The sequence below is a fragment of the Macaca fascicularis genome, chromosome 6 (genome assembly GCF_037993035.2).
Source record: "Macaca fascicularis isolate 582-1 chromosome 6, T2T-MFA8v1.1".
Lineage (NCBI taxonomy): Eukaryota > Metazoa > Chordata > Mammalia > Primates > Cercopithecidae > Macaca > Macaca fascicularis.
In genome coordinates, this window is record NC_088380.1 from 147,479,365 (window position 1) to 147,501,558 (window position 22,194).

A 22,194-nucleotide genomic window follows, 5' to 3' on the forward strand; every position below is an offset into this window, starting at 1 on the left:
ATTTACTGAATTCTTGCGTTGTGCTAAGCATCAAGTTTAGCACTTTACGTGAATTACCTCGTTGTCTTTAGGGACCCCAAAAGTGCCTCACTGGAGAGTTGTTTGGTCTGCTAAAGAGTGGGTACCACTTTTACTTCTCACATCAGTCCTTTCATTCATTCATCCAGCAAGTATTTACTAAATACCTGTTATGGGCTAGGAATTGTGCTAGGCACTGGTTATACATTGGTGAATAAACAGATATATTTTTTGCCTTTGTGAATCTTACAGTGATAGAGACTAATAGGCTAAGGGGGTGCTGTTTGGCTAGGAATGTCATAGAATGCCTTTCCGAGGAGGTTACTTTTAACATAGACTTGAAGAATGAGGAGTCATGCTAAGAATGGATAAGAGATCATTCAAGACAAAAGCAAACCAGATGTGTAAAGATCTTGAAGTAAAAAGAATTCCAAGGAGCCAGGTATGGTGGCCTGTAGTCCCAGACACTTGGGAGGCTGAGACAGGAGGGTCACTTGAGTCCAGGAGTTTGAGGTTACAGCAAGCAATGCTTGCACCACTGCACTTCAGCCTGGGTGACAGAGTGAGAACCTATCTCTAACAAACAACAACAAAAGACAACTCCAAAGAGTATTTGAGGATCTGAAAGAAGGCCTGTATGGATGGAGTATAATAGTAAGAGGGAGATTTGTAGATGAGAGCGAAGAAGAAATAAAAATCAGATTATTGAAGGGACTTACGTATCATGGTAAGGAGTTTTTTTTTTTTTTTTCCTCAAGGCAATAGAAAGCCTAAGCAGAGGAGTGATATAATCTGATTTCTATTTTTAAAGGATTTTGCTATATGTATGTTATACTTCAATTTTATTTATTTATTTATTTATTTATTTTTAGACAGAGTCTTGCTGTGTCGCCCAGGCTGGAGTGCAGTGGCGTGATCTCGGCTCACTGCAAACTCCACCTCCCAGGTTCACACCATTCTCCTGCCTCAGCCTCCTGAGTAGCTGGGACTACACGCCCGTCTAATTTTTGTATTTTTTAGTAGAGATGAGGTTTCACTGTGTTAGCCAGGATGGTCTCAATCTCCTGACCTCGTGATCTGCCTGCCTCAGCCTCCCAAAGGGCTGGGATTACAGGTGTGAGCCACCACGCCTGGCTGTTATACTTCAATTTTTAAAGAGAGACTTTAAGAAATGAAGATGACTCTGGCTACTGTGTGGAGGGTTGGAGAGAAGCAAAAGTGGAAGCAGACTGAATAAGGAGACTATTGCTGCAATTCATATAAGAGATGATGGTGTCCTGAAAGAGTGGTGGCAGTGAAAATTGGGAGAAGAGGGCAGAGTCAAGATATATTTAGGAGACAGAAATGACAGGTCTTGATGATGTATTATAAATGAAGAATGAAGAATAGAATAGAGAAAAATGAATAATTAGCTCTGAACTTTCTGGCTTGAGAAATGGGGTAAATGGGGTGTAATTTACTGAAACTGGAAAGATTTAGAAAGGAATAGATTCGAGGAATCAAGAGTTTGATTTCAGATTCCTTCAGTCCGGGATGCCCATGAGATTTCCAACTGGGGATACCAGATAGGCAGTTACACATGAGATTGGAGCACAGAGAGATGTGGGCTTAAAATATAAGTCTGCATCTCATCAGCTTATTCAGATAGTATTTATATCCATGGATATGGCTGAGATCCCAAAAGGAGAGAGTGAAGAGAAAATAGAGAAGAGAGTCTAGGGCCAGACCCAAGGAAGCTTCAACACACAGATGAGGAGACTGACAAAGAAACTGAAAAAGGAGACTGACAAAAAACTGAAAAAGGAAACTGACAAAGAACAGCCAGAGAGAAAGGTCAGGAGAATGTTTTGACTGTCCGGGGCCAGTCTGGGGCCAGAATATGCTGTCCCAAAATAAGAAGGATTGTTGAGCTGAAGGCAAGTTAAAAGAAGCAGATACAGGCTGGGTGCAGTGGGCTCACGCCTGTAATCCTAGCACTTTGGGAGGCCGAAGTGGGCAGATTGCCTGAGCTCAGGAGTTTGAGACCATCCTGGGCAACATGATGAAACCCCATCTCTACTAAAATACCAAAAAAAAAAAAAAAAAAAAAAAAAAAAGCCCGGAATAGTGGCATGTGCCTGTAGTCCCAGCTACTCAGGAGGCTAAGGCACGAGAATTACTTGAACCCGGGAGGTGGAGACTGCAGTGAGCTGAGATCTCACCGCTGCACTCCAGTCTGGGCAACAGAGCAAGGCTCTATCTCAAATAAAAAATAATAATAATGATAATAATAATAAAAGAAGCAGATACAGGAGGGGTCTTCTGCCCTCCCTCTATTTGCCTAAAAGAACATAAATTTACAAAGACAAAAGTTATCCTGCTTCTACCTCCCTCCTCTGCCTCCTACCACCAGGAAGAACAAAGGTTAACCACTGAAGACAACTTTGGACTCTTACTGGCCTGGAAATGGTACTGGAGGAATCGACATTAACAAGCTTTACAAATTAGCCTTTATCTGCCATTCATTTGCCTTCCCCCAAGGAGCCACCCATTAGAGACTCAAAAGTCCTTAAAGGTCTTTTCCTTTGTCTTACACTTTTTAAAAAATTTACTGTTCTTTGTTGAAGATGCTATATAAGTTGGAATTCTAAGCCACCTTTTTGAGAACCGCTCATTCTCTGGGTGTCTGTCATGTATATATGAAGTATACATGTTAATAAACTTCTGTTTGCTTTTTTTTCTTGTTAATCTGCCTTTTGTAACAGGGGTCCAGTCCATCTGAGAACTTATTGGAGTTATTGTCCTACATGACAAAGAACTCATGAGAATAAGTGTTTCAAGAAGGGGATGACAAATGCTGCTGAGAGGTTTGATAAGATGAGGACTAAAATGTGACCATTGATTGTGGAAGTAATATAATGAACTTGACGTGAGTTATGTTAGAAAATTACTGCTCACTGCACTCCAGCCTGGGCGACACAGCGAGACTCCGTCTCAAAAAAAAAAAAAAAAAAAAAAAAAAAGAAAATTACTGCTCAGGGACACCAAATTAGAGGAGACTAAGAAGTAATAGGAAATTGAAATAGGAGATGTAGACAACCCTAAACTGTAATTGAACATAAACAGTTTATTTGATGGAGCTTTTCACATGTCAACCAAAAGAGCAGTGTCAGATACATAAACATTGCTATGATGTCAGAGTTCCAATGTTATGGCCACTGGGATCACTTTGCCCACACAGACCATTACCCTTCCTCTCTAGCTCTGACTTCTACTCTTCTAGAAGTCACTGGTATACTTTATGGTGTGTCTTCCAATCAGACTCTTGGGAATGTCTTCTATTGAAAACTCCTGTGGATGCATAATCGTTTTCCCAAGACTCAAGGCAGATTTCACCTCCTCTGGAACCCCATTAACTTTCTCAAGTATAATTAACAATTTCTTCTTCTGGAGTCCCACAATACTTTACATACACCTTAGTTATTGCATGTATTAAGTTGGTTTCTAGTTCCCAAAATAAGTTATTGCATGTATTAAGTTGGTTTCTAGTGTCCCAAAATAAGAAGGATTGTTGAGCTGAAGGCAAGTTAAAAGAAGCAGATACAGGCTGGGTGCAGTGGGCTCACGCCTGTAATCCCAACTAGACTGTGAGCACATTGAGGGAAGGAACTTGGCTTGGAAAGTAAAATTGGCTCCCAATGTTTTATCTAAACACATAGGCTCAATTTACAACAGGATTCCATCTTCTTATGTTGTGTATTCCCATCTCTCCTTTGCTCCATCCCACCATCCTTCAAGGTTATTACAATAAAATTCGGATCAAATAATTGATTCAACTAATTTTTCTTGTTTTGGACAAAATAGACATCCTAATACAGTTATAGCCAAAGTTTAATCTAGACACTAAAAGGAGCATATTTTACCTTTAGCCTGTATCTTTCCTGTCTCATTCCCAGTCAAGATAATCACAACTGTATTCTTTAGGAAATTCTTCACAAAGAACCAAACATATGTTCCTATAAAACAGATTCTTGGTATCCTAGTGAAAAAACCTGCCCTCTTGCTTGTCTGTAAATACTGGCCTTGTCTGGGTGTGGTAGCTCATGTCTATAATTCCAACACTTTGGGAGGCCAAGGTGGGAGGATCTCTTGAGCTCCAAGAAGTTTGAGACCAGCCTGGGTAACACAGTGAGATCTCATTTCTACAAAAAATTTTTTTAAACAGTTAGCCTGGCATGGTAGCTTGTGCCTGTAGTTCCAGCTACTTGGGAGGCTAACTTGGGAGAATTGATTGAGCACAGGAGGTCGAGGCTGCAGTGACTGCATTTCAGCCTGGGTGACAGAGGGAAATCCTGTCTCAAAAAAAATTAAACAAATAAATAAATAAGTAAACGCTTGCCTTGCCCTCAGATTTGAAGAAATAACTCATGATTTTTTTGGGAGGCTCAACCTGCCTATGCAGTACTTCTGTACTCTACCAGCAGTGTACCGTCAAGAGCCCGTTAATGATTTGTAATGTTTTGTCTTTCAGAACCAGAGGCAGGAGAAGTGTCCCCTCCAGTTGGTGCGGGTGTCAACAGCAACAGCTGGACCTTTAAATACGGACCAGGCAACCCCAAACAATCCGGTCCCGGTGAGTTGCCAGACAAATTCATTATCCCAGGATCTCCTGCAATCATCTCCATCCGGCAGGAGCCTACTAACAACCAAATTGACAAAAGTGACTTCATAACCTTCGGCAAAAAGGAGGAGACCAAGAAAAAGAAGAAAAAGAAGAAGGGTAACAAGACCCAGGAGAAAAAAGAGAAAGGGAACAGCACGACTGACAACAGTGACCAGTGAGGTCCTCAAATGGAAACAAGCCACTTAGCCAGTTTTTGTAATAATGGCAAATCTCTCCCATGTAGCAACTCCCTGCTCCTTTTTCCTATCTGTGTGAGCCCTCTTAGAGACCTCAGAAATCTGCAGAAAGTTCCCTGTGTCTGTCTAGAACGCATTTAACAGGTTTTGTCGTAAAAGCTTTACTAAGTCTGGTGTTAACTCTTTCTCTCCACTCTGGCTTGTTTTCAGAACCTAAAAAGCAGACCCAAGTTTCCTTTCTCCTCCGCCGCAAAGGAGAGGCTTCCCAGCCCCGCCAGTGAGAGGTTGGACTCTCTGCCCTGTGCTCCGGGGATCCTGTCTTGATGACACTTGCAGGGCAGGCTGAAAAGTTTTGAGATTGAGCAGCTTGGGTGTTTGTGGCCACTGGGTATGTGTGGCCACCGCGGGTATGCGAGTGCCAGACATTGGCTGAGACGGGCCAGCTTAGACTAATTGGTACAAGGAAGGCAAGAGAACAAAGACAAATAAACAGCGGAAGTTATCAGTGTGGAGGGGAAGTGTAAACTAAAAGGGACCAGACTTTCTAAATCTTACAACTCAAGAGGTGGTGGCCACCCTCTAGGAGACAAAACTACCCCCACTGACAAGGCTTTAGGAGACCCTAAAGTCCATTGGCTGTGATGTCATTATCCTAAAATCTGCATCTTACCTGCGAGTCAGCAGTTCAGTGTTTTAACAGAGAACCACCCTGGGAAACAGAAGCAGATCTGATGTGTTTCCTATACATGTCCTGTGCTCACTTTATTAAAAATTCTTTTGCACACAATGTTTATGAAAAGGTCAGATCCTTTTCCAATACTTATGCAAAAGCAAAAGAAAACCCCAACACCTCACCTTTCGCTGTTTGTTGTTTCATAGATTTATTTAAAAAAAGAGAAAGTCTATAGCTATAAATCTTTAAAGAGAAATATGAATACAGTTCCCCTAAACTTTCCTCAAAAGAGAATTGAGTCTACAGCCATTTAAATGATCATTGCTGCTACAGAAGTGCTTTAAGAGAATTGCCTGAAACATCTGTATTATATCGGCCACCTGCCAATCACAGCTTTACTCTTTCAGGTCACTCTGGGGCTGCCTCTTGCATGTATTACTAAATAAAATGATCTCTCTCTCTCTCTCTCTCTCTTTTCTAAGAAACAATTATGTGCACTTTGATACACAACCTTCACTAACCAACTATATCAAGACCCAAAAATTGAAGAAAAATATTGTTTTCTCATACAGTGAGCAGATTTTTCAGTCTTCTAATTCTGACTTGTCTTGGTGTGCTAGCCTACACCTTCTCTTTGGTTTAGTTTTCCTTTTCTATAACACTCTGAATTGCTAATCTTACTAACACCTATGATGTTACCTGAAATCAATCTCCCATATGTATGCTGTATGCTATGATAAGACTCCTGAAATATACTTACTCTGTGCTTGTGTATGTGAATGTTAATGCAACTATTACCTAGAGTGAACTTTAAGCTTTATTGTTGAATGTAATTCCATTATATTTCCTTTTGTACACCTGTGAAAAAGTGGAGTAGTGTTTTTTTAACCATTGTTAATCAGCTTTTGTGTATGAAAGACACAGTAAAAATTTCTTTCTTAAATCAAGATACTGGTGATTCAAGGAATTTTATTTATGGTCCAACCAAGAGCCATCTCTTGCCAAGACTTCTGCTGGCAAGGGAATGGATAAAGCTGTTTTGTTCTAGTAACAATTTTGGAATGAATACTGACAATATTCCATGAGGGTGTGCAAGCACAAATTTTACCAATCTGACCTCTTTGAAGTTGCAGAATGCTTTGAAATTCTAATGGTATCTGAAGTATCAGCTCATAGAAAGTAATAAAATTTGCTGTCACCTTAAATAAGACATTTTAATTTTGTTATAATGTACAATTTAGAAGTTTGATTAATTGGCCGGGCGCGGTGGCTCAAGCCTGTAATCCCAGCACTTTGGGAGGCCGAGACGGGCGGATCATGAGGTCAGGAGATCGAGACCATCCTGGCTAACACGGTGAAGCCCCGTCTCTACTAAAAATACAAGAAAATTAGCCGGGCGAGGTGGCGGCGCCTGTAGTCCCAGCTACTCGGGAGGCTGAGGCAGGAGAATGGCGTGAACCCAGGGGAGCGGAGCTTGCAGTGAGCCGAGATCGCGCCACTGCACTCCAGCCTGGGGCACAGAGCAAGACTCCGTGTCAAAAAAAAAAAAAAAAAAAGTTTGATTAATTATATTATCTATTTAGGCATTAATATAAAAGAAGTAGGAGTCTGTTATTTAAAAAAAAGCATTAAATTTAAAAAAAAACTGTCTTGTCTACTTTTAGCTTCATTCTCCCATATTTTGAAGGGTGTGTAACTTCAGCTCTGCAGGATTGCATGGGGTAAAACTTGTTGCCAACACATGTGAACCATTGCCACATTGTAGGTTGTGATCATTTTGCCCCACTGAAGCCCATGTATCTGACCTTACGTGCCTTTTGAACTAGGAGAATCGGGCTAATTTGTTAATGATGATAATTATAATGTATCTGTACAGCACTTTTTACATTTGCGAAGTGCTTTCCAATCCATGTTAGTTACTAGTTATTACAGCTGTAAGGATAAAACACGTCATGTGGATTCATTTTGAATTGGTGCTATTGGTATTTCCTCTGTTATTGCTAATAAATGAAAATGGTGGTATGAAAGAAATGGTGGTCATTTCTAAGTATAAGAGTAGGAGGAAATAGAACACTGATAAGCAATTAATACTAAGAAGATTGCTGCAGTATGAAACTCACTGTAACACTCTCTATCACGTTAGCTTTTATGTCGATTACTAAGGCAAAAGCCCCAATGGAATCAAGATTCGAACTTTACATAATTAGAATGGGCAGCAAGGAGGTTGCTGTGTTACTTTGTAGTTACACTGTTTTAGTCTTCTCTAATAAGAATTGTGACAAACCAACTTTTTTTTCTCTTTTTCTTTTTTTTTTTAGACAGAGTCTCGCTCTGTCGCGCAGGCTGGAGTGCAGTGGCGCTGTCTCAGCTCACCACAAGCTCTGCCTTCCGGGTTCACGCCATTCTCCTGCCTCAGCCTCCCAAGTAGCTGGGACTACAGGCGCCCGCCACCATGCCCGGATAATTTTTTTGTATTTTTAGTAGAGACGGGGTTCCACCGTGTTAACCAGGATGGTCTCGATCTCCTGACCTCGTGATCCGCCCACCTCAGCCTCCCAAAGTACGGGGATTACAGGCGTGAGCCACTGCGCCCAGCCACAACAAACCAATTTTTATCATTAGAGCCCTTCTAGTCATCTTTTTCATTACTTGTTTAGCCCCTGCACCTCTCTACAATTGGGAAGCCAAGTGACACCCCAAAGAAATGGACTTTTAGGTCAGGGATAGTGGTTCGTGCTTGTAATCTCAGAACTTTGGAAGGCCAAGGCCAGAGGATGGCTTGAGGCCAGGAGTTCAAGATCAGCCTGGGCACATAGCGAGATCCCATTTCTACAAAAATAAATAACTTTATTGAGTACAGGGTATATGCCAGCCACTCTACTGCATAGGTTCAGTTGTAACAAATAGATTGTTTTGTCCTTTTGTAGTTAAATTTGTATAAATATAAGCTTTAGATGCAGTAGGTTCTCAGGAGCAATTTTGCCCTCCTGGGGACATTTGGAAATGTCTGAAGGCATTGTTGCTTTTCATTACTTGAAGTGGAGGGTGGTACTGGCATCTACTGGATGGAGGGCAGTGATGCTGTGAAACACCTGGCAATGCACAGGACAGCCCCTACAACAAAGAATCTTACAGCCCAACATGTCAATAGTACCAAGATTAAGAAACCTTGAGATAGAGTGACCATATAATTTGTGTAGTCCGCTTTTGAAATGGAACAGGAGATACCATTCATTATTACTTCAGGATTCAAGATGTAAACTGGGACTGTTCCAGGCTAACTGGGATTTATAGGGACTCTATAAATAAGCTGTGCCACTAACTAGATGGGGAATTTGGGGCAAACCACTACTGCTCTCAGTTTTTCAGTCATCTCTATAATGGTAATAATATAATACAGACCTTATAGATTTGTGAGGTGATCTTGAAAAGTTTTTAGCAGGTCTGGCCACACCACAGTACTCGATAAATATTATTATTATTAATCCTTTTCTTCCATTTCCTCACCCGCTTTTCAGAGATTTAGCTATTAGATTCAGGTAACTTTTTCTACTGACTACTAAAATGTGAATAAGGGATGGCAAAGTAAATCAACATAGACTTGGCAATAAAAATATTTTATTTACTCCTCCAGTCTTTTGCTCACCCCAGGAGGAAAAGAATTAAGTTTCATAACTCCTTACCTATTTCTATCATAATAATAATCAAGTCCTTAAGTAGTCAAGTGGCCAGTCTGTTTGCAGCTATTTCACCTCAATTATCAGTGATCTGAAAGCCAGAAACCAAAGGGTTTGAAGTACAACAGCTTGAGAGAAAAAGAGAAGAGTCACCTCCAACAAGTTCTTTCAGCAGATGGGCAAAACAGAAATGCCAAATTACCCACAGACTCGCCTGGGATTTCACAGGCAATAAAGGACAAGACAGGTGCATCTTTCTCAAGGGCCAGGCTACGTGATATAAGTCTCACATATACAGAGTACAAGATTCACTCTTTAGAAATATTGCAATTGATCTAATTTTAAAGGATGAGATTCTCCAATAAGTGTCTAGAGCCTTGGCTGTTGAATTTTAGGCTCCTAGGTAAGATTGTAAGTGTCAGGATCTCATGTTAGTGTATTTTATGTTTAAATTATAAACATTACATTTAAGTTATAAACCCCAATCTAAAGTACAAATGTAACTGACCAAACACTAATGCAATTTTACTGTTAAATCTAGATTTTAAAACCATGCAAACATTAACAGATACAAAAAAAACAAGTAAACAAAACTACAGATACACTTCCTCAAGACTTTCAGTCCCTGGAGCTTTTCCAGGAAATGGAAATGGAAATGGAAAGTTGGCCACTCTTTGACTCAAATTCATCATATTTTCATGTGCTTTCTCTCCTTGTGGGAAAAGCTGATTATGTTATTTTCCCCCAAATTACCTTGACTGTTGGCTGGCAGGACACAGCTTGCAACCTGAGAAATTTCTTCTGGCTTTATACACACACACATGCACACACACGCACACACACATGTGCACACACATACACACGCATGCACATGCACACACGCGCACACACACGCATATGCACATGCACATGCACATAGGTTCCTCTTGTAATTAGGAAGGGGCTTTAGCGAATGAGCATGGTGCTGTCCTCCCTTTGAAATTGTGCCTAAGAGTGGTACATAGCAGCCTTTTTGTTCTAATCAGTCAGGTAAAATGTTTGCTGGGTCCCATTTTCTCTTGGGGTTGATCCATGGGGAAATGCCTGCTGACGTATGAAATCTTAAAAGTTTTTTGCCTAACGAAGTCTATCACCTTGTCTTTGAACTTAAGCTCCTCTGAGCTGGACACTAGTGCATTTACTTTCATAATATGGAGTATACTTTGCATAAAGAAATAAGAAAGAGTAGGTAGTGGAAAACATAAAGTCCAGCATTTTGTTAGATTACACAATTGTCAGGTGACTTGGGGATCATCAATCCACAAAGAACATGAGCAAGTCAGACAACCACTCAGCCAGTAGCTGGTCTTAGAGCAGAGCGAAAACAATTGGCACCCGATGCATAAACATATGGGGGACTGACACAACAGTTCTCATTTTAGGGTTTGCTTTCACTAGACTTACTTTATTTAGTTTTATGTGACATTGAATTTTTATTATAAAGGTAATATGTATTCTTTTAAATAAATCAAATAAACCAGAGATATGTAAAGAAAAATTATTAATCTCCTCACCATCTTCTTTCAATTCTCTCTTACTCAGGTATCCAATTTTAACAATTTCAAATGTGTTTCTCTGCATTTTTCTCTATACACACACATTTATATCACATACACATAGGTTTAAAAATAGTTGTTTACCTTTTTTTCTTTGAGACAGGATCTCGCTGTGTTGCCTAGGCTAGAGTACAGTGTCATGATCTCAGCTCACTGCAACCTCCGCCTCCTGGGTTCAAGCGATTCTCCTGCCTCAGCCTCCCAAGTAGCTGGGACTACAGGCATGTGCCACCAGGCCCAGATAATTTTTTTGTATTCTTAGTAGAGACAGGGTTTCACCACGTTGGCCAGGCTGGCCTCGAACTCCTGACCTCAGGTGATCTGCCTGCCTTGGCCTCCCAAAGTGCCAGGATTACAGGCATAAGCCACCACGCCCAGCCTGTTTTCTTTTTTATATAAAAACAAAATGATGCCATGCTTGTTGCCCTGTAGATTTTTTTTTTAATTTACAATAATGTGAAGATTTTTTTCAGTTCAACTCTACATCACTCTTTTTAATTCCTGTATAAATTCCACATAATGCCAGATCGTAATGTCATAATGCATTTAATTTTTCCAGATTTTTGCTACTCAAAACCAAAAATAACACGTTTGCAATGATAAGTTTAGTACCTGAGCTTTATAAAACGTGGTCTAGGTGTATTACAAAAAGGACGTTTGGAAGACTATTATGAACTTTATGTGACTCCTTCCACAATAATCACATTCCTTTACTGGAACTCACTCATTTCTAGTATTCAATGATGAATTGTGGCTCTATTTGTAGATGAATGGTGAAAAACAGAGACAGACATTCACAAGAAAAACAGAAAAATGTTAGAAAGATATGCTTTCATTTACTTATCCAGAATAATTTCATGGGAGCTTCATTTCATCCAAAGACTTCTCCATTCAATCACAGATTGAAAGGTATGCATGAAAGAGGAAGTCTCAAGACAATTCAAATACTTGCTTAGACCTGTGATATTTTAACATAACCTGGTTGAACATTGGGTAGAAAGCAATCTAACTTTTTTTCTAGGTTATTACATGTTACCTGAGGGTCGACATATTCACTTTGTACCAGTGGAGCTTATTTCATTTTAAGAAAAACAAATTGCTTGTCAAGTAATGAATCCAAGACAGCCAAAAATCAAGGCAGCCATTCATGTATTTGAAAAATCTCAGTTAAAAAACCATCTGGCTATAAACTTCAGGAAATCTTCCTTATTAAATTATTGATACTATTTTATCCCTTAAATCAGCCTTTCAAAACATAATTCCATTCTGGGTTCAGTGACTCATGCCTGTAATCACAACACTTTCGGAGGCTGAGGCAGGAGGATCGCTTGAGCCCAGGAGTTTCAGATTACAGTGAGCTATAATCAGTCACATCACTGTACTCCAGACTCGGTCACAGAGCAATACACTGTCTCAAAGACAAAAAAGAAAGAAAGAAAAAAGAAAGAACTGCATTCCTAAATCAGGTTTATTCCATTCTCTATGGTTAATATAATTCATCAGCCAGACATAGCACACATTTCTTCCCAAATGCTGTAGCTTTCCAGATCACTTTCCTCTTGGTTTTCCTCAAGCCTATGATCAATTTTTCAGAAATCTTGGAGTCTGGAAGTCCCATTCTTCCTTGCATACTTTTCACAGTGGTATACTAGCTTAGAGCCCAACCAGACATCTGGTAAGTCAGTGCTAGGACATAGGTGGGTGGTCCATATATTTGGGATCAGTAGCAGTGCTAGATCTTTCCTGGAGATGCTTATAGGATGGGGAGGAAGCCTTGCACAGGCTAAACAAATAAAATTAGGATCATTCAGGTACTTTCTTTGCATAGATTTGGAATGATAGGGCCAAGGGTCTATGAGATGAGACCATTTTTGCTAACAGAGATGTGCATTTTAAAATAGATTCTTGGGATATGAGTTAAAGAAACCAACACCATCTAGTTTAAGCTAAAAAGGATGATTTATTATAAGGACATAAGTTTGTTTCATTGAAACTAAGAATGGGAGTAAGGTTGGGCCTCCAGAAGGGACCAGAAACAGTAACTTGGAAGCCAGAAAAATTCCTTTTTAAATTTATCTTCTCTAATTCTCTCTCTTAATCTGTTTCATTCTTCCCTGTCTCTACAGATCAGCTCCCTCTCCTTCTCTTTGCCACAGCTTCTAAATTTATACACACTAGGTTCTAGTTGCCCATAAAAACCTACGTTCTGTTTCTATTTTTCTTTCCTTTTTTTTTTTTTTTTTTGAGACGGAGTCTCGCTGTCGCCCAGGCTGGAATGCAATGGCGTGATCTCGGCTTACCGCAACCTCGTCCTCTCGGGTTCAAGTGATTCTCCTGCCTCAGCCTCCCGAGTAGCTGGGATTACAGGCGCCCACCCCCATGCCTGGCTAACTTTTGTATTTTTAGTAGAGACAAGGTTTCACCATATTGGCCAGGCTGGTCTCAAACTCATGACTTTGTGATCTGTCCACCTTGGCCTCCCAAAGTGCTGGGATTACAGGCATGAGCCACCACACCCGGCCACATATGTTCTGTTTCTAATTCCTAGTTCCAACGTCCTCCTGGAAAGAAAAACTAATTGGATCACCTTGAGTCAGGTGGCCCATCAGCCATGGGCCAGAGGACTGTGGGTAGGAAGGAGAATTCTCAGAAAAAGGGAGATCAGATACTTAGAGACAACTTTAATAGCTTGCTGATAGCTGATATTCCCCAGATGTATATTAAACATCAGTGTATAGAATCTTAGAAACTTAGGGCCCCAAGGAAACTTATTTAACAAATGAGAAAATTGAGGCTCACAGAAAGGGCAATGACTCATTCAATGTTATACAGGTAGTCAATGACAAGGCAGTCATTCTCCTGTTACCACTCTACTGCACAACTAGAGGCCACCAGGAGTGAATGACAATACTCATTTCATTATATGTTTGAGTGCCAAAAGTAGTACAATTTAGGGAGGTCATATTAACTTTATATAGAGAGTAGTATTTCATTGTTATATGTGTTTTATTAATCTTTTAATTCAAGATGAAATATCAATATTGATTTCCCTTTATTGATTCTAAAAGTAAAACAAGCTTTTATTTTTTTAAAAAATAATACATACAGATGTCCAGAATTTGGAAAGTAGCAAGTGAAGTATCTCCAGAGAGGCACCATTAAGAGTTTGGCATCTATTCCTCCATTCCTTTTTTCATGCATTTATAACTGGGTGCTTGAAAGGACCCAATAAATAGCAGCCTTCCCTTTTGTCCAGGGTACTGAATTAATTGATAAATAAGACAAAAGAATGGCATAATAAGGCAAAAATATTCCTTTTATTAATAATAAAGATGTGTTAGAGAATGTAGATTAGTGTGAGGGCCAAATGGGACTGCAAGATGAACCCCAGAATTAGTCAAATTTTTAATCCCAGTGTCTGGCAAGAAAGGCAGTGTTGAACAGAAAAGAACTATTATTCCCAGCAGAAGGCTTAATTCCAGGAGGAAAAGAGGCAGTGCTGAGCCAAGTATTAACCATTTATTCTTACCCAAGTTGCCAATCGAATAAGTCCCTAAAACCTCCTGAAGCGGAGTGAATAAAGGGGTACGGCAAAGTTAAGGGTGTGACTCCAAGTTCCCTTTGCATGCACGAGAGCATCAAGATGGAGAAGATGCATTTTTCTGTAAATATGTATACAGTTTTTAAAGGACCATACTGGTCTTACTTTCTGTAACTTGCTTTTTTTCACATAAATATAAATCCATTTAATTATTTGTATTAGTATTTCATGATATAGCTATAGTATAATTTATTTAACTAGTTCTCCATTAATAGACAATAAAGATTTTTTCAAATGTTTACTACCATGAATAGTCTTTTACCACATTTGGCATGTAAGTCCAGTTATTACCTCAGGAAAATTTTCAAAAAATAGAATTACTAAGTAGAAAATATATACATTAAACTTCTTGTATATATTTCAAAATTGGCCTCTGGCAATGCAGTATACTCTTGCCAAAAGTTTATGAGAATTTCTTCTACACCTTGCCCAATGCTGGATCTTAAGAATCTTTCTTATCTTTGAAAACATGATAATCAAAGATTATGATTTAATTTGCATTTCTTTACCATAAAAATGCACATTTTTTCCATCTCTTCCATCGAAAGATTATGAATTGACTGATCTGACTTATGGTGTCAACTATTTACCAGAATACAAGGTGCCTTTAAGTATCTGAGCAGCAAATTTGGCTTTAAAACAGTGTGAAAAATTGATAGTGTTATTTGGCCCAGTGGATATATTAGATAGATTACAATGTGTGATCTCAGAATCAATGTTCAGTCCATATATTCATGCAATGGATAATTACTGTAATAAATGCAGACTTGACATTTCAGTAGACGGAACATAGTGCATTAGGCCTGTGTCCCAGAGGACTTGCTGGATCAGGAGTTTAGAAACTATCAAGTACAGTAGGCCAAATGCCTTGGCTCTAGAGCTCCACCCTTCAGTCCTCATAATGGCCAAATAGGAGAGTGCAAGATTTTGTCATCCATACTTTTTGGAAAAGGAGCCAACATGTCATTGTTTTTAGTTCCCTGGGTACCTTAATAGAAGTATAATTAACTTCCCATATAGCAGACCTCAAGCCTGCTTTACAGAGTCTTAGATCTATTGAAAGAGTTGGTAATGCAAGTTAATAATACCAACAAAGTAAATTTTGACACTAATGTCTAATGGTATATAGAAAAGATAATTGAGTTGAAATAATTAGTATCTATAAAGAGCTTAGATCAGGGTCAGGCTCAGAGGAAGCACTAAATAAATATAAGCCATTTTTTAAAAGTTGACAATATGGCACCTGAAGCCATTTTGAGTGATTGAGGATTAATTTCTGTTTCTTTCTCTTTCGTCTCTTTCCTTCTCCTCCCAGTTCCCCAATTCATCCTCTTTCCTATACTCTTTCTCTTCTCCATTGATTCTTTCTACCCACCTCACCATTTTTTTTTCTCTCTCTATGATTCTTTTTCTTCACCTTCTTCCCATACTATCCTTATTGAATGTCTTTGTAATCTACTCATCTCCAGTGAGAGTCAGGTTATGGTTGAAATTCCCAATAACTACTAAGAAAATCAACAATTAAAAAAATTAAAATCTACTTAACATTTAATTAGGAAACAATTTAATTTTTCCAATTCAAGGCATTTCATATGGGCCATATAAAACCATAAGTTTACTCTTTTCTGAGGGTATTTGTATGCCTTAAAAGTAAGTTGATAATCTTTTCTCTTCCATTTTTAGAGTTTATACTGGATACTTTCAAAGTTACTTTTATTGTAAGAAAACATGTGTTGGCTGGGTGCAGTAGCTCATGCCTGTAATCCTGGCACTTTGGGAGGCCAAGGCAGGTGGATCACCTGAGGTTGATTTGAACGTCAGGAACTCCTGACGTTCCAGACCAGCCTGGCCAACCTGATGAAACCTCTTCTCTACTAAAAATACAAAAAATTAGCCAGGCATGGTGGCAGGCGCCTGTAATCCCAGATACTTGGGAGGTTGAGGCAGGAGAATTGCTTGAACCCGGGAGGCAGAGGTTGTGGTGAGCCAAGATCACACCATTACACCCCAGCCTGGGCAACAAGAGTGAAACTCCATCTTAAAAAAAGAAAAAAGAAAACATGTGCATCTTAGGCTACCAATAAGAGAAAGGAAAAGTGTCTACAGAAACTTGATTGCTTGCAGAGATGACTGTTCCCTCCTAATTAAGAAAACAAAAATCACATAATTTTAATTTCTTTTTCACTTCTTTCCCTGTCTCTTTGCTTGTCTATGGAGTCAGTGAGAACACAGAGGGCTAAAAGAAGAAAACTTAGAAATGCAGGTAGGTTGAAGGCAGACTTTAAAGAGTTTTTACCCATACTATATAAAACCCAAAAATATCAGTTGGATTAAATAAATAATTATAAATTAAACCATAAAGAACTAGAGTAAAACAAAAGTGCATGTCCGTTATGGGGAAAAAGACTTTCTAAGCTTAAAGGCAGTAAATTAAAGCACAAAGAATGGAATAGATTTGATTACATACATTTATTTTATATCCTAAAATTAAAAGGCAAAACATTGCCAAAAATGTTAACAGAAAGTACAATAAAAGATAATTTGAATTATATAAAGGAATCATACAAATTGATAAGAAAAATACTCAAGTTCCAAGTCATATGAACAAATGATTCACCAATGAATTTTTAAATGTTGAGGAAAATGTTCAACTGTTCAACTTCATTAGTAATCAAAAGTAGAAACTTGAAACAATTAGATACGATTTGTTACTTATTACATTATTAAGGAGTTTCTAAAATTCCAGTTTTTAGTTCTTAGAAAGATGTGCAGTAACATTTTCTCTTCACTCCTTTTTCCATTCTTGGGGAGCTCTGATGACTTGATGTTTCTAGCCTTTCTATACCGGATCCCTCTTTTTTAGGGGAAAAGATTTACCTGGTAAATGAACTGAAAGGCTACACTGGGCATGCATAAATCATTCCTGTTCTCTTTTCTTCCTCTTGGATCAAACTCCTCACCCGGAGCTCCTGCTGTACTTTTGCTGGTGTGACAGGGAGGCCTGCCCTGGGTTTAATTCTGCAGGTCTGTAGAAGACTCATATTTGCCTGGAGATACAAATATATTTCTAATATGAGATTCATTGTGATAAATAGGATATTTTGGTCTCCATTTGCCTTCTTCTATGTTTCATACCTCTATTGCTTTAAATATTGGCCACAAAGAGGAATATTATTTATTAATGCCCATCAAAATTCAACACTGTGTCATTGTGCACCCAAAGTGTTAAAGATGTTTAAAGTGTTTTCTCCATTCCTGGAAATTACATTTAGACAAAGCCATATGCACTAATATCTTCATTACATTTTTATTAGTAATGATATAATAATGGTTATGAACCTATGCTCCATCTACTAATGAAGTTGTCCTTAAAAGGCAAAAATCAACATGTAAAAGAATATACATACTTCAATTAGTCAACCAATATTTTTTAGCAACTATTATGAGCCAAGTACTTTGCTATATAAAGTAAAATACAAAGAAAAAAGACTGGGCCCAACATAGTGGCTCGTGCTTATAATCCCAGCACTTCGGGAAGCCAAGTCAGGAGAATCGCTTGAGAAGTCTGAGACCAACCTGGGCAACATAGTGAGACCACATCTCTTAAAAAAAAAAAAAAACTTTTTTTAAATTAGCTGGGCCTGGTGGTGTATCCCTGGTCTCAGCTACTTGGGAGGTTGAGAGGGGAGGATCCCTTGAGCCCAGGAATTCAAGGTTGCAGTGAGCTATGATTGCACAACCCCACTCCAGCCTGGTTGACAGAGTGAGACCCTGTCTCAAGGGGAAAAAAAAAAAAAGAAAAAAGGAAAAGAAAATAAAGAAAAAAGACTAGAAGGAAACATATCAAAATTCTTAATGTATATTTTTAAATAGTGGTACAAAGTCTGTATCTTCTTTCTGATTATATGCATCTTGTGTCTTTTAAAATTAGCATGTATTACTTTATAAAAGGATAAACACCTTCAGAATACATAGAAAACACCAAAAATTCAACAACAAAAAACAGACAGCCCAATTAAAAAATGAAGGTTGGGAGTGATGGTTCATGCCTGTAATCCTGGCACTTTGGGAAGCTGAGGCTGGCAGACTGCTTGAGCTCAGGGATTCAAGTCCAGCCTGGGGAACATGGCAAAACCTCGTCTCTACAAAAAAAAAAAACAAAACAAAAATTAGCCGGGCATGGTGGTGCACGCCCGTAGTCCTAGCTACTCGGGAGGCTGAGGTAGGAAGATGGCTTGAGCCATTGCAACCTCTCCCGGGCAGAGGTTGCAATGAACCAAGATCGTACCACTGCACTCCAGCCTGGGCTACAGAGTCAGACTCTGTCTTAAAAAAAAAGAATGCAGGCCGGGCGCGGTGGCTCAAGCCTGTAATCCCAGCACTTTGGGAGGCCGAGATGGGCAGATCACGAGGTCAGGAGATCGAGACCATCCTGGCTAACACGGTGAAACCCCATCTCTACTAAAAAGTACAAAAAACTAGCTGGGCGAGGTGGCGGGCACCTGTAGTCCCAGCTACTTGGGAGGCTGAGGCAGGAGAATGGCGTAAACCCAGGAGGCGGAGCTTGCAGTGAGCTGAGATCGTGTCACTGCACTCCAGCCTGGGCGACAGAGGGAGACTCCGTCTCAAAAAAAAACAAACAAACAAACAAACAAACAAACAAAAAGAATGCAAGGGACTTAACCAGACATTTCTCCAAAGAAGATATACAAATGGCCAATAAGCACATGAAAAGATACTCAACGTCACTAATGATCAGGGAAATGCAAGTTAAAACTACAATGAAGTGCCATCTCACACCCAGAATGTGGTTGGCTATCACATATCCTTTTGATGGTAGCCATTTGTTTTGTGGATAACTACCATCAAAACAAAACAGAAAATAACAAGTGTTAGTGAGGATGTGGAGAAATTCTAACCCTTGTGCACCATTGATGGGAATGTAAAATGGTACAGTCACAGTGGAAAACAGTATGACCAATCCTCAAAAAATTAAAAACAGAATTACCGTAGGACCCAGTAATTTTGGGTATATACCAAAAATAATTGAAAGCAAGGTCTTAAAGAGACATCTGTAAACCCACGTTAATAGCAGCATTATTCACAATAGCTTAAACGTAGAAGCAACCCAAGTGTCCATCAATGGATGAATGAAAAAACAAATGTGATATACATACAATGGAATATAATGCAACTTTAGAAAAGGAAGGCAATTCTGGCACATGCTACAACATGAATGAAACTTGAAGGCATTATGCTAACTGAAATAAGCCAGTCACAGAAAGACAATATACTGTATAATTCTACTTGTATGAAATATTAGAGAAGTCAAAGTCATGGAGACAAAAAGAATGGTTGTTGCCAGTGACTGTGGGGAGAAAGGAATGGGGAATTATTGTTTAATGGGTACAGTGTTTTAATTTCACAAGATGAAAAGAGTTATGGATGAATGGTGGTAATGACTGTACAACATAATACATACCTTTCATACTACTGAACTATACATTTAAAAATGGTTAAGATGGTTAATGTTATGTGTATTTTACTGCAATAAAATATTGAAAAGAATTATATGCCAAAATAAATTCAAGATGAAGTAAAACATATACACCAGGAGACAGAGAGAGACAAATAATATAACTATTAAGAGCAAATGTGGTGTAGCAGTTAGGATTAGTTTACGTTAGCGTATTTTTTAAAGATTCAAAATAAAAGTGACTTAAATATGATAGCAATTATATTCCTCATATAAAAAGAAGCCTGGATGTAGGGAGTCAGGGCTGTGGAGGCAGCTTTACTGTGACATTAAGGATCTAGGGTCATATCTTCTGTTCTGCCACCCTTAGCGTGGAACATTATCAAGGTCTCTCATAGTTCAATATGGCTGCTAGATCTCCAGCCGTTTCAGAAGCAGGAACAAGAGAGAGAAGTCTTTTAAGGTTTCCCAGAATTCCCACCTAACATTTCTGTTTATTTCTCACTGGCCAAATAGACAACAAAAAATTACATGCTCACATGATCACAACCTGATGCAAGAATGTGACCCATTAGAAATAATAATTCTCTATCTAAAGAGGACAGAATATTGGAGTTATAGCCTCTGCCACAAAATGGGCGAATTTTAAAACATAATCTCAAAGTGGGGAAAAATTTCATAAGAATAACAGAATACTAAGAAGTTCTGGAAGAGAAAATACTTATGTTGCATATATAATTTTTAAAATTGCATTAAAAAATTACCATGAATAAGTCGTTATAAATTTATTATAATTTTTAAATAAATTATATAAACTATAAAATTATTTATAATTTAACCAAGTCAAATTATAAATCTATTATAAATTCTTATTTATGGCCGGGCGCGGTGGCTCAAGCCTGTAATCCCGGCACTTTGGGAGGCCGAGACGGGCGGATCACGAGGTCAGGAAATCGAGACCATCCCGGCTAACATGGTGAAACCCCGTCTCTACTAAAAAATACAAAAAACTAGCCGCGCGCAGTAGCGGGCGCCTGTAGTACCAGCTACTCGGGAGGCTGAGGCAGGAGAATGGCGTAAACCCAGGAGGCGGAGCTTGCAGTGAGCTGAGATCCGGCCACTGCACTCCAGCCTGGGCGACAGAGCGAAGACTCCGTCTCAAAAAAATAAATAAATAAATAAATAAATAAATTCTTATTCATATCAGAGGACTAATTTCTATAAATATAAGTAATTCCTACAAATTAATAAGAAAAAGCACAAAGAATATAAAATAACAGCAAATGGCCAAAAAGAAGTAAATGCTCAAAAGGGTTATATAAGATAAATCAAAATATACTATATATTATAAATATTTATTACATACCTATCTAATGTATTATAAATATTTATATTATAAATCTTTATTAGAAATATAAAAATAAAACACGTTTGACAGTCCTTTAGAAACTAACAGCCGAAAAATGAATTTAGCTGCCTAGAAATGGGAAAAGTATACTTAAAAAAAAAAACACAAAATTTTCCAGGCGTGGTGGCTTATGCCTGTAATCTCAGCACTTTGAGAGGCCAAGGTGGGTGGATCACTTGAGGCCAGGAGTTCAAGACCAGCCCGGGCAACATGGCAAAAACCCTCTTTACTGAAAATACAAAAATTAGCTGGGTGTGGTGGCCCGCACCTGTAATCCCAGCTACTTGGGAGGCTGAGGCACAAGAATCACCTGAACCTGGGAGGCGGAGGTTGCAGTGAGCCAAGATTGTGCCATGCACTCCAGCCTGAGTGAGAGAGTAAGACCCTGTCTCAAAAAAAGAGAAGAAAAATTATTTGGAAAGCATTAAATAAACCCAGGCCAGTTTATAAGACCTATATACACTAGAGCAGTGGTTGTTAGTCCTGGCTAAATCTAGAGTTACAGAGTTGCCACATTTAACAAATGAAAACATAAGATGTCCAGTTAAATTTGAATTTCAAATAAATGCAAATAACTTTTTACTTTAAGTATGTCTTGTGCAATATCTCCTATACAATATTTGGGACATACTTATATGAAAATATTATTTGTTTTCTCTAAAATTTACATCTAACTGATATCTTACACTTTATGTGACAATGCCTGGGCTCTACTACAAGCCAAATAAATCAGAATCTCTGGGGTTGTGGCTTGGGCATTGTTCTGAAAAATTCCCCAGGTTAGAATCACTCAGTGCATAGCTAGGATTGAGAACCATTGCTCTAGAAAATGATAATTTTAGATGAATTAATTAGGGTAAATTGGCATCAGGAGAATTGACTTTAGGTGAATTGGTACCAAAGTGAA

General features: G+C 38.8%; 1 protein-coding gene across 26 annotated transcripts in view; it reads left to right on the forward strand.

The window, feature by feature from the left end:
• Nucleotides 1-7,561, forward strand: part of LOC102136630 (protocadherin alpha-C2) — a 199,956-nt gene extending 192,395 nt beyond the window's left edge. For 14 of the 26 annotated variants that reach the window (XM_005558021.4, XM_045394335.2, XM_005558017.4 and 11 more), the window contains exon 4: nucleotides 4,529-7,561. In XM_005558021.4, coding sequence (XP_005558078.2) covers nucleotides 4,529-4,839 — 311 coding nt within the window. In that variant the 3' untranslated portion in view covers nucleotides 4,840-7,561. The remainder of the gene's footprint in view (nucleotides 1-4,528) is intronic. The other 12 variants (XM_073994445.1, XM_073994447.1, XM_073994440.1 and 9 more) reach the window with 1 other exon arrangement.
• Nucleotides 7,562-22,194: the final 14,633 nt, after the last annotated feature.